The sequence below is a fragment of the Thermobia domestica genome, unplaced genomic scaffold, assembly GCF_964235325.1.
Source record: "Thermobia domestica unplaced genomic scaffold, izTheDome1.hap1.1 HAP1_SCAFFOLD_864, whole genome shotgun sequence".
NCBI classification, from domain to species: Eukaryota; Metazoa; Arthropoda; class Insecta; order Zygentoma; family Lepismatidae; genus Thermobia; species Thermobia domestica.
The window spans coordinates 36,461-49,449 of NW_027656574.1; the positions used below are offsets into that span (position 1 = coordinate 36,461).

Genomic DNA, 12,989 nt, shown 5'->3' on the forward strand with positions numbered 1-12,989 from the left:
TTATGGAAAGTTCATTGATGGAAATTCTAAAACAGCACACTCTGTAAAACATGGCAAACCAAGTTATCACGTTACTATAGTTAGAAGTGTAATAAATTATTGACAGATATTCTTGCTTTCTAATTAGGCCTGTTGTCCGTAAAAATCAAGGTAAATATGATTTTCTACTTTGGAAGATGAGAAAAATCGTAATGAGTATCCTGATTATGGTTATCAGCCTTAATATTTTCATTTTTGAGGCTCGCCTTTACATTTTTTTTTTTACTGTTTACTTACGTAATGCCAGGATCAGCCTAGAAATCAATATGAACAAATTGTTCGAAGAAGATTCAAAATATCTGAAGTCGAGATCTGACAATTTACGCAAATACTAAATATTTCTCGATATGGTAAATAACTAGATCCTCAACAATTTTAGAAACTTTAATCACCACGATTCAAGGTTTGTTGTTTGATTGGATTCTAATTTTGCATCACTTTTAGCACCAACGTTATGAGAGATGCGAATCAACAGCCTCGAGTGAGATATGAATCACATGAGTTTCTGCTTTGACTTGAAACAGCGAGTACCGCTGGGAGGGGGTGTACGTGAACCTAGAACTTCGTGGGGCTTATATGATCTAAACAAGATCTTTTCTAAAGGAGAGCTCGTTCCTAATTATTTCAGGTTTATTTGTTGTTTAATGACAAAACTATGATCTGACACTTCTTAGTACAATAAATAAACAGGGAATGCATGGTATTAATAAAGAAAACGAACACATAATAAGAAATAATAAAATTTTTCTCTGTTGGGTGAACACTATTAAATTAGATAATCGGCCCAACAGCGATCAATCATGTTCATAAGATACACTTTCGTGCTAAGTTAATACCATATTTTTGGAAGTTTGATAAGTGATAATATGTAACGAATTACATAAACGTTAACACAAGTTCATATATCAACTTATATTTCTAGTAAACAGGTTGTCATTATGCAGGCCATTGCATAATAAGGTGCAAGCGATCAAATGATAGAAAGAAGTAGTGGCGAAAGAGTTTATGTTTAGTTTTAAGACACATTAGTTAATATGTGTTACAATCTGAGAACACCAGATATTGGGAACTAGACTAATGGAAACTTATGTACAGAATTATTCATTCATTGTTTATTCATCCATGTCGTACATTACGTCATTAGGACTACTATATTATTTCTATAAATAGTGTTTCCTTGTTCAGCTGTTAATATCTGAAAGTCTGGTCTCCTATTAACACTTTTCGATTGTTCCAGTCCTTTTTTCACATATCAAACTTGTGGTATATTCACCACCTTTCGCTTTAACAACTCCTCAGCAATATCTTACGTCAACAAGCTCGCTTAATATCAGTAGTTCTCAGAGACTTATAGAAAAGAATAAAATCAATTAGCTTAGTACTGCAGTCTTCCCAAAAACACAGAAAACACAAACAAAGCAACAAATATTTTACAAGCACTTACAATTATTCAAAACATTAATACTTCATATGGAAGAATGAATTAAAAGGTTTGAAATCTCTAAATTTTTAATGGTAACTTCTTAATAATTCAATGACAAGAACGTTAAAAAAGACATTAAAATTAACTTGTTAAATTTTTTGAAGGACAGGTACTTCAAGTTTGTAAAAAAAAAAAAAAAAAATGTGTGGTTTGAACAGCTCAGTTATAATAAGTTTAAATCACTGCTAGTTAAGCTTGTTTTCTATTTGCAGTCTCGTTCATTAAATTCAATTCCCCAAAGTTTAAAAGCAAACGAACCAACAAAACTCTACACACTCTCACTTGGTTTAAAAGTTTACAATTATATGTCAACTGCTTTCGGTTCTAGTTTACTTGAAATAGATATTTCATTCTCTACATTACACCAATGGAATAATGCTCAATTGAATCCTTGGAGTTTGATTGAGTTCTACAAAAATAAGCTGTGTCAGCTGTAGAAATTGCGTGAAAGGCAAATTCATGTTCGTGTGAGGTTGTTGTGCTGTGTGGATTAGCTTGTGATCAGCCAAAGCTGAAGGTACCATAAACCCTTTTCCAAACTACTCACATTTGTCACGTTTTTCTCTTGTGTGGATTAACATGTGTCTAGCCACATGTGAACGTCGACTAAATGCCTTTCCACACTTTAAGCAACTGTGAGATCTTTCTCCTGTGTGGATTAACATGTGACTCGTCAAGTGCGAACGTTGGGTATATCTCTTTCCACACTCTCCGCATGTGTGAGGTTTTTCTCCTGTGTGGATTAACATGTGTGCAGCCAAATTTGAACTTCCATTAAATCCCTTACCACACACTTTGCATGTGTGAGGTTTTTCTCCTGTATGGATTAACATGTGTTCAGCCAAAGTTGAACGGTAACCAAATCCCTTTCCACACTCTCTGCAAGTGTGAGGCTTTTCTCCTGTGTGGATTAACATGTGTGTTGCCAGGTTTGAATGTTGAATAAATGCCTTACCACACTCTCTGCATGTGTGAGGACTTTCTCCTTTGTGAATTAACATGTGACTCGACAAATACCAACGTTGGCTAAATCGCTTTCCACACTCTCTGCATGTGTGAGGTTTTCCTGCTGTATGGATCAACATGTGATTAGCCAAAGTTGAATGGTGACTAAATCGCTTTCCACACTCTCTGCATGTGTGAGGTTTTCCTTCTGTATGGGTCAACATGTGATTAGCCAAAGTTGAATGGTGTCTAAATTTCTTTGCACACACTCTGCATGTGTGAGGTTTTTCTCCTGTGTGGATTAAAATGTGTGTAGCCAAATTTGAACTTCGATTAAATCCCTTACCACACTCTTTGCATGTGTGAGGTTTTTCGCCTATATGGATTAACATGTGTCTAGCCAAATTTGAACGGAAGCTAAATCCCTTTCCACACTCTAGGCATGTAAAAGATTTTTCTCCTTTGTGCATTAACACATGTGTAGGCAAACTTGAACGTACGCTGTATCCCTCACCACACTGTTCGTAACGGTGTGATTTTTCAGCTGTATGTATGGACTTTTGACGTGAAGAAGTTAAAATTTGAGTATTGGGTTTATCACTTTTTCGGTACGTATGACGCTGTTTACTTTTATGAGTTACCATATTACTTGATAAATATGACGAAATAATTCCTTTGCCGAACTGCTTCGTAAGATCAGATTTCTCATTTGGATGAGAAATTGCTCCTTTTAATATAATAAACGTATTGTCTTCTCTACGAAGGTCATATTCATTGTAGCGCCATTAACATGTTCAATAAACAAGGAAACATGAATTGAGTTAATTAACAAGTAACAAACAAATGAAATAATTCATTATATTTCAAGATAAAATTACGATTATTTTTGTTGTTACGGGAAATATGGAACCGAAAACTATGGAGGTTTTCCAGATCTCTCTATTCTCGAAACAAAAGTTTGTGATTTGCTTTAAATGATGTACAATTATTTATATATACGACATCAGAGTTAGTACATATTAACGTATGTATATGATCTGCTTGTTGTGCTATGGAATAAATATTTCATTCTTATCAGTGAAAATAGAGATTTATTATCAGTCAAATGTTTATGTATTATTAATTTTTGTGTCACAAAATTATACAATCGCAAGAACTTGTTGCAATTGCAGCTACAAGAAAATGTGATGATGACAAAGAAACAAAGGAAAGGATTAAAAAAAATTATAATATTGCACAAAGTATGTCATTTGAATCAGTATAGTAATCTCTACGTGTGTTTCTAATATGGTCTGATACTATGAGATAGTAAATTTTAACACGTAATGCAATCTTTGCGTCTATTGATAAGTAGCTACGCGGTTACATCTGATACACACTTTAGCCGTCTTATTAAGTAAATACTATTGAGAGGCGGCGAGTATTATATTTCTTGTAATTTTTATCTGTTTATTTGAAATACGTGACATTATGATTTCAGAAGTCCTCGTTTAGGTAATGTGGGCAAGCATTAGCACCTTCGTCACCCTTAGATTATTATTAATTCTATTGTACGTTTCTGCTCTATACATTGAATTTAAATTCCTAATAACCTGGTGTAATTCTGTTCGGAGAAATCAAAATTCTATACTCAGTTTGGAAACCTGCTATAACTTTTTTTTCTCAAAAAATGCCCGCGTTTGTTATAGGCATTATGAAACACTTCAGTCATTATTGTTTATTATATTAAAAGTTAAAATGGCGTTTAAAGATAAATGATACACGGTGAATAGCAAAAAATGCAAGAAATGTGTTATGCATCACACTACAGCGTTATGCATCGCATTACATAAGACAAGGAGCTGAACTGTCTGAAATAAAATATTTAATATGTTGAGTGTCTATATTTAAGTAGCATTTTATCATGTAACGTTCATTCAAATGGTTATCATAAGGACGGGAAGAGGATTAAATTTTTACGTGAAAAATTATATTTTGTTGGGACTCTCTTTTGCATCAGTGTTTTGGGAAATACAATATTCAAAGGGAGAAGATGAACAATCTGCATATCGTCGCATAAGAACCACAGGAATGTAACTCTATTTTCGTAGGTTTAAAAGCCAGAAGGCAAGAATATGTTTTCTTAGAAAGATGTGAATTTAATACGATGGAAACTGAGCTACATTACAACCGACAATCGGCAAGAACGGATGGAGTTACGTTCCGTTTACAGCAAGTGGGGATTTCGAAATTGTGTCCAAACATGAAGAAAATGAAAACCGCATTTTTGAAGTTACGTTCCTCTAAGTTTCCTGCGACGATATTATATCTCAGTAAACAAACTCGACATCTAATTAATTTGGCATTAGCTACGGAAATGAGTAAATCGATTGAAATTAGATTTTACACTGCAGTTAACCAGACATGTATCTTACCTAAAAAACTTCTCCCTTTCTTTTTTCATTACTGTCATTAGAATGAAGAATCTACGAGTAAGAGAACAGATTTAAATCTTAGGCGGAAAGCAATGTATCTGACGAGTGGATTATTGTAGGAAGGTGAAATCTTTCATAAAATCTCTATTCAATACCAGTCAGAAAGTGATCAACGCCTTACGACATGAAAACGGGAAATTTCCCTATATTTCCTTATATATAAATTTAACACATGATATAAAATTAATATGTAATGTATAGAACTTCATTATATATTCTCCGATGCAGTTAAGTGATCGCAATCTTGCTAGCATACCAGAAATTTTAAGAAAACTACCTTTTCAAGCGGATGTTGTGAAATTATCCTGTAAATCCATGTAATTTCAAATTAACTTATAGACTTGTATAGGGTGTTTTAACACATGCAACATCAAAAACAGCAAAAAACCTAGTAGTATAGGACTTAAGAATTAACTAATGAGAAGCAAACCATGTTTATCATTTCTTTTTCAAATAAGGCCTTTATAGTTTTCGAACGTGCATCTTTACTTATATAGAGCATTCTACTTCCTTGGAAGAACATCATGAACACTGGACATTTATAAAACATTACAACATAAAAACTACAAAAGTAATTTATACTTAACCCGAGAAAGCCCATGCTAATTTTAACCTTAAAAAGCCCCAGGGGTGCCTCCGAGAATCCCTGCTGGATATACTAGCTACCTGAACTCACCGTGACCATTTGTATTTTTCGTCGTTAATATGAAAGGCTAGTCACTACTTTGCTATGAAATCAATTGTGAATGGTAATAAACAATGAACAGTATCAAATAATTAATAAAGTGGATACTTAAATAGGAGCTCCAGAGGCACTCCTTGGGCCTTTACATTAGTATAAAATATAACGCTATTCTTTCTGAGGTAAAGTAAAAAAATGCTTAGTAAACACAATCACAGGGTGTATTTCAAAGGGATAGAAGAATTCTAGAGCACAGGACACGGGACGAATTATCTATTAAGAATAATAGCATTAAGATGACCAATGTGCCTCTGAGGCACCCCTTGGGTACTGATGGGCAATGGGATTAGTTTTTCTTGAAGTAGTTTACATCTTTTCTCTTATAAAAAATTGGATTCATAGCCATATGTGTGCTTTTGTAAATAAACCTGCATTAAAGAATGATATGTCGCTTACAAGGTATATTTTTCTATGCTACTATGGAACTTTTGTTCGAAACGCGGGAAGTACTTATTAATTTTGTATTTATGATTATATTCTTAATCTGGACTGAGGAGGGCTAATTTAGAAGTAAAGAAAGAAAGAAATAACGCTTTCTTGCCATTTTCTGAGTAAAACAGTACACCGCAATGAAAACTGACATAACATCGCTCTGAAATCAATCTAAATAATAATGATGATGTCGACCTAAAAGAGTTCTAAATAGAAGAAAAAAAGCCGTTAATAAAATACCCTTTTTAAGTGTACTAGGAGGATATTGTCTGAGAAAATGCTGCTGCCCTGAATAAAAATTGAGACTAACCTTGGTTTGAAATAGACTCGTAGTCATAATGACAATCTTCTTTTAAAGGAAATCCACAGAGGGAGAGAGAAAAAACAAACAATGTCGGACACTTTTTTTAAAGGTATTAAGATTCTATTTGGTAAAAAAAATACCTTACGTAGTTATTTTGTACTGATAAATCTTTTCTTATCTTCTATTCTAAAGCAATTTTTAAATGAAAAATGAAAAATTTTGCTAGACTTGTATCTTAGGGCCATTCTCGTGTCTGCCTAAACTCTAAAAGCAAAGTAACAATTTTTTTTCACTCACTTAGGAACAAAGACCTGATCTCAGATTACATCCTCTGGAGATAGAAGCAAAACAGCTGCCATTAGCTGTTAAAATTCGAAACATGTTTTAAATAGAATGATTGGTATTTTATTAGTTTTTGTACCTGGGAAATTCTTACGTTCCTTTATATTTTTAAATAAAATCTCAATTCATTCCATATGCCTAAAATGAATGAATGATCTCAAAATTATACCGTCTGCAGTTAAAATCAAAGTAGGACTCGTTCTGATCAAAAAATTTGAAACAAGTTTAATGCTACAATCAATATTTCCTTCATTGTTTGTCAGTACGGACATTTACACTTCCTCCTTCATTCCAAAAAAGAAAAAAGTCACGATTTACTTCTCTCTTCTACTAGGGGTAGCAGGATATCCAAATCATACTTCTACGATAGACTCAGGACAACGCAAACAAATTTCGAATCGGAAGGCGATTGAAATAGAACGAAATGCTTTCTTTGTATTTTGCGGCTAGGGATAATCTTACAAATTTCTAAATTCTAGAAAACACAAACTCTTAATTTGTTACACTTGTCTACTAAAAATTAAAAGCAATAAATTATTCACTCTGCATTATTGGTTGTAGAATGGTTGTAATTAAAAGGTATAAATTCGAAACATGTTATGAAAATGTTTGTAATTCTTATTCTTGAAATATTATCGAACTTGTGGTTGATAATAGTTTTTCCGCTTCTCAACGCAAAGGATAACGTATCCGTATTAACTGAGTGGAACACATTATTTGTTGTTATCTGATACAATATTAAGGATACAAGTATGTTCGCAGATAACAGAAACTAAGATTATCCATTTCTTCTATTGTTTACCTATTGAAAATTTTGACCTCTCATTTACGCGCTCTGAGGAGCTAAGGTTTCACTTCAAATAATGTTATCGGTATTAATAAGTGAAATATTTAGCTATTATTTTCTACAAACTAAGAAAGATAACAATATGTTAGGTATGAGCTACAAAAAAAAAAAAAAAAAAAAAATATTCCCAATCGTTATATCTGTAACATGTTTTGAATCTGGGTACATTAATGGCGAATGGTCGTCTTTAAGCATAGGGGTTACAATTTGAAATCACGCCATTTTGTAAGATATGTGAAGTGAGTTTAAATTTTGGAGGATCTTAAAGAAGGAACGGACCAAGATATGAGTCACAAATTATTTCCTACTTTTGTATTTATTAGAGACGTGTTTCGACACTGTAGGGAGCACTGATGCCTAAAAATTGTTATAAATATTTTTATACATCAGTGGAATAATTGTGTATTGTCCTGGATTACTCAATACGTTACTACTAGTAATGTATATTTTGCAGTTATATTTCTTGTATGCTATGTTCAAAAACTGGCATATAACTTTTATAATACTGTACAAGCTTGTATCTTTCCATGTATCAATCGAAATAGCATAGCTTGAGGAAAAAAGAATGCTTATACAAAAAATTTTGAAATAAGGAACTGATGAGAATAAATAAGAAAAGCAGCGTTCTTGCAATTTCCATATCCATTGCCGACACAATTGCCATTTCTAATCATAATTATAATAAAAATTGAGAAAAATCAATACCAATGAAAGGGAATTACTTCACCTTAAAACTATGAATTCGATACTGATAGCGGATATATTTGAATAATACCTCATTTCTACTTTTCGTAAAATTGTAGGCTCTTTCAACTCTATAGTTCATTCTTCCATACTGTTAGTCATAAATGCATGTTAACTTGCTGTTATAAATTACGAGGCGTGTTTTTCAAATAAGGTCCGTTTTGTTGTAGATACTAGGACTTTTTCCGCATACCACAACGAGCGCGTGCGTCGTGTACCGACATGCCTCGGGAACAAGTGTGCTCAATTTCAGCCCCGTAGCTGACCTGGACGGTTATGTTCTGTGCTTTCAAAATGTTTAAGAGTATCAAGTCACCCGCCGCGTGTGAGGTTTGCTCAGTGATACGGTTTTTGTCAGCAAAAAACCTGTCTGCTGCAGAAATTCATCGACAAATTTGCGAAGTGTACGGTGATAGGGTTATGAGTGCAAGCAAAGTACGTAAGTGGGTACGAGAATTCAAAAATGGCCGTGACAACGTCCATGAAGAGGACCGCTCCGGTCGCCCATCTACGATTACAGACGATTTGGTGGTTTCAGTTAAACCGAGGGTTCGTGAAAACAGGCGCATCAAACTAAAAGTTCTCTGAAACGAATTTCGTGACGTTTCGAGATCAGTGCTTTACAAAATTGTTTCTGAACACCTAAAGTTTAAGAAACTGTGCTCCCGTTGGGTATCGAAACTCATAGCAGAGGACCACAAAAACCGAAGATTTGAGTGTGCGATGAAGTTCATGACTCGTTATCACGAAGAAGGTGACGGCTTAGTGAGTTAGATCGTAACTGGAGACGAAACATGGGTTTCGCATATCACGCCCGAATCGAAGCAACAGAGCATGCAATGGAGACACACACACTCGCCTGTAAAGGTGAAGGCCAAAGAGACTCTGTCCCAGCGCAAAATAATAGCATCGGTGTTTTGGGTTTGGGATAGACATAGTGTTTGTTTGGTCGACTTCATGCAACGAGGAGCCAGTATGAATGCAGAACCATACTCCCAAACCCTGAGAAAGCTACGCAGAGAGATTCAAAACAAAAGACGCGACATGCTGACAAAGGGCATTGTCCTTCTCCATGACAATGGAAGACCTCACACTGCAGGTCAAACCCACGATTTGTTGGACAGCTTTTGCTAGGAAGCTTTAGACCACCACCCTACAGTCGTGATCTTGCCCCGAGCGATTACCATCTGTTGCTCCACCTCAAACAACACCTCAGTGGCAATCGTTACAATGATGACGACGATGTCAAAACGGCACTGAACTCTTGGTTGTCGGAGCGGCGGCTAGTTTTTATGAAGAGGGTATTTTGAAATTGGTTGAGAGGTATGATAAGTGCTTGAACAAACTTGCCAACTATGTCGAAAAATAGAGTAAAGTATTTACTTTCTGAAAATACATTCACTTTTTTGAAATAACCTTTCGTTGTGTACTTATGTTCAAACGGACCTTACTTAAAAAACACGCCTCATAGTATACAAAACGAGCTTCATCCTTCTAACGTGATGACAGAGAGAGAGAGAGAGAGAGAGAGAGAGAGTAAATTTTAACATTTTTTTAACACTTCCTTTTCCCCAGTTATGGTAAACCAAATAATGATACAAAGCCTACAGTTTCTTCAAAACTCTGATGTCTTGCATAAAAGCACTTTGAAGTATACAAACTCTAAGGTATGAATGTGTATACAAGACCAAAACATTAACTGGTCGAGGTTTACTACAAAACTTAGTAAACTAATTTGTAATAACATTTTAAGTAACACCGTATTGTGTATGTTATACATAAATTCTTTCACAAAGTATCTAGCCATCACTAGAAGCGACATGAATAACCAAATTCAATGTCCTAAATCATGACAGGGAAAAAATGTTTTGGAGTTTTACCTATGTGGAGTCCACATATGTAAGAAATTTACGTTCCTAATGTATTGTGTTACCTTGGATCACAAATATGCAAGCAATGAAAGGATTTCAGATGTTACTCATAATATCTTTAGGAACGTACAAATAAACATTCAACACGTATGATATGTAGGCTTATGCTATATACAGTGTTTTGCGCTATTCTCGTTTTCGTGCATACTTATTTGTGTTCACCCAATTGATCCTAACCGACGCACCTCTTTGCTTCCAGCCGTACCAACACCCTTCGGCTTGCCCTAATTTACATAGCAATCTTTTTGTTTTACTGACCATCTAGCACATATTGACTAGTGTTGTTTGTACAATAAGTTTTGTATCGCCTACGTGCAATAGGACCCTAAAGTGATCCTGTATGGAGAAATAGATGTCCATATCCCAGAAATGACTGTTGAATATATAAAAACTCGACTTTTTTGAAAGAAACGAGTACCGGTATGAAATGAATTTATGTATGCTCATCTACGATTAATGAACATCCACTCTTGGATAGAATACTCTTTTATTTTGTTTTTAGTTAATGTCTTTCGAAGCCCACCGCAAAGTTGAGGCTAGACTCATTCGAGCTAAATCGTGAATAAAATAACAAACGTAAATAGTTTGTGTTCCAGTATAACAATTCCACATTTAAATTTCGAAAATTTTAGGATAAATTTCATTCTCACGATCTGTTATTTTACCTAAGTCTCTATATAAATAGAACACTATCGTCGAGCACCCATATTATAAATATATACAAGAATAAAGAATTTAGTGAGAAATGCGTACTTAATAATAAAGAATCATTATTTTATCAAGATACACACTACATAAGATTTGTAGCGATGGTATCGATCTCATTGTTATAATTTTGTATACAGTTAGTGTATGAGTGCCATGTCATTTCCAAATTACAGGTTAGTAATTTACGATCGAGATACCGCCAATACCTAAATAAGTCTATGGGGTATTGCTTTTAACCTACAAACTTTCCGAACCCATGTATCCGTATTATTAATCTGAGTCAATTACTTTATGAAAAATTGAATATTACCTTTCTGGCCAAACTGAATTTAAACCTTTTGTTGTTAATTGTTGTGATTCCTTAGAGTACGATGCGTAAGTCCCTTGAACCACTAGTTTTCTTAGCGTTTCTGTACCACTTTCAAATGCAGGATGTTCTATGGCAAATTCTGATTTCACCGTATCAACGTTTACTTTCTCATCCAAAGAATACATAGCTGCATCCTTCTCCATTGTTTGCTCTCCTTCCGTTGTAGATAATACTAATTCTTTGTTGTCAGTCATTAGTTCGTATGTCCACCCTTTCCCTTCAAGTGGATCTTCCTGAGGTAAGTCATAATCAATTTCTTCTTTGCACATCAATTCCAACTTAACAGATGCCTCACCAGCCATAATGACTTCAAATTTAATAAGAATTTGACACTGTTCTTATACTTCCCTTGTCTTTTAAGCTGCCAGTGTTAATGAAATGATTAACAAGATCGTTCGCAGCAACTTTGCACTTGCAGTCAAACATACGATCTTATTTCTATGAAATACAGAATAAATGAAGATTGAAAACAATAAGTTCTTCTTCACAATTTTAATGTCCCACGTAACAAAGACCATTGGGCAGTTATCACGTGTATTAAGCGCATAATAAATTATAAAAGCGAATTACTTAACAAATGATTTAAAGTATAAAGTAGTTAAGTATGCGAAGAGAGGTGTAACCAGCTTCCACGCCGAGCCGTGACCAGTGTTGCCAACCATTTTTTCAAAAAATCAGGAAAGTTTCTATCCAAAATCCAGGAAAAATCTAGGAGACATAACTTACTATCAAAAGATGTTAATTAGGAAGATTATTTTTTACAAGACAAACAATGAACCAATCAGTTTCATCACCCCAAGCAACAGATATGTGATCATTACACGTCTTACTTGCTCTTACTGTTTTTTGCTAACCACCCTCGCAAATTTCCAGCAGACTCTCATTCTTCTTTGTAGCGCTGTACTGTTTTGTTTCTTTTTCTAGTTCCTCCTTGTTCACTATTGTTTAGTAATTAAAATAACACTGCACCAACACACACGTAACACCACTCAAATCACCAATGACACAAGCATTGGTTGACTACTAGCTTCATCCTACGGCGCCGACTTTCCAATATTTGTGGGTGTATATCAGTGGCGGGACGTGTTATATGTTTTCAGGGAAGTCTCAACAGGGAAGTCTTTAATTCATTTATTTTCAGTTAAAGTCTTTTATGAACACTGTCATAAAGACTTATGCTGTGATAAAGTAAAATAAACTGGTATTATAAGGATAAGATGGAGCTGCCCTTGCTCAAATCTTGTAGGTGTCCAGCACCCACAAGATTATTTGTGCGAGTGCCAGAGCCCCGGAGCAATCACGTAGTCGGCGCGCATGTCTTTATCTATGCACCATCACAGGGAAAATGGAACTAAGAAAGGTTGTGCAAGCAATGGAAAGTGTGGATGTCTTTTAAAAACGGAAAAGCCCGGTTAACTGATGTGTACTCTAAGAATCGAAAACTTCCTGATAATTTTACAGGTCTGGAAAGTTTATAAGTCAAGGTAACGACGAGCTTACTACGTGTTCAGCAGAACCAAACCAAGAAAATTATATAGGTATTGAAAACCAAAAAGTATTTCAAATTGCAGCTAAAAGGAGAAACAAAGAGCTTTTGGGTGATACAGAAAACCAGGAGAATCTAAACA

General features: G+C 34.7%; 1 protein-coding gene across 2 annotated transcripts; it reads right to left on the reverse strand.

The window, feature by feature from the left end:
- Window positions 1-1,131: 1,131 nt before the first annotated feature.
- On the reverse strand, window positions 1,132-12,028 carry LOC145677433 (uncharacterized). Of its 2 annotated transcripts, none has more exons than XM_081747920.1 (2): window positions 11,302-12,028; window positions 1,132-3,223 (listed from the first exon to the last, which is right to left on the reverse strand). In XM_081747920.1, exons 1-2 carry the CDS (start codon window positions 11,661-11,663, stop codon window positions 2,062-2,064), a joined length of 1,524 nt encoding a protein of 507 aa, XP_081604046.1. In that variant the 5' UTR covers window positions 11,664-12,028; the 3' UTR covers window positions 1,132-2,061. The 2 variants fall into 2 exon arrangements, with proteins under 2 accessions (XP_081604046.1, XP_081604047.1); XM_081747921.1 differs by having other exon boundaries at window positions 1,132-1,386; window positions 11,302-12,026.
- Window positions 12,029-12,989: the final 961 nt, after the last annotated feature.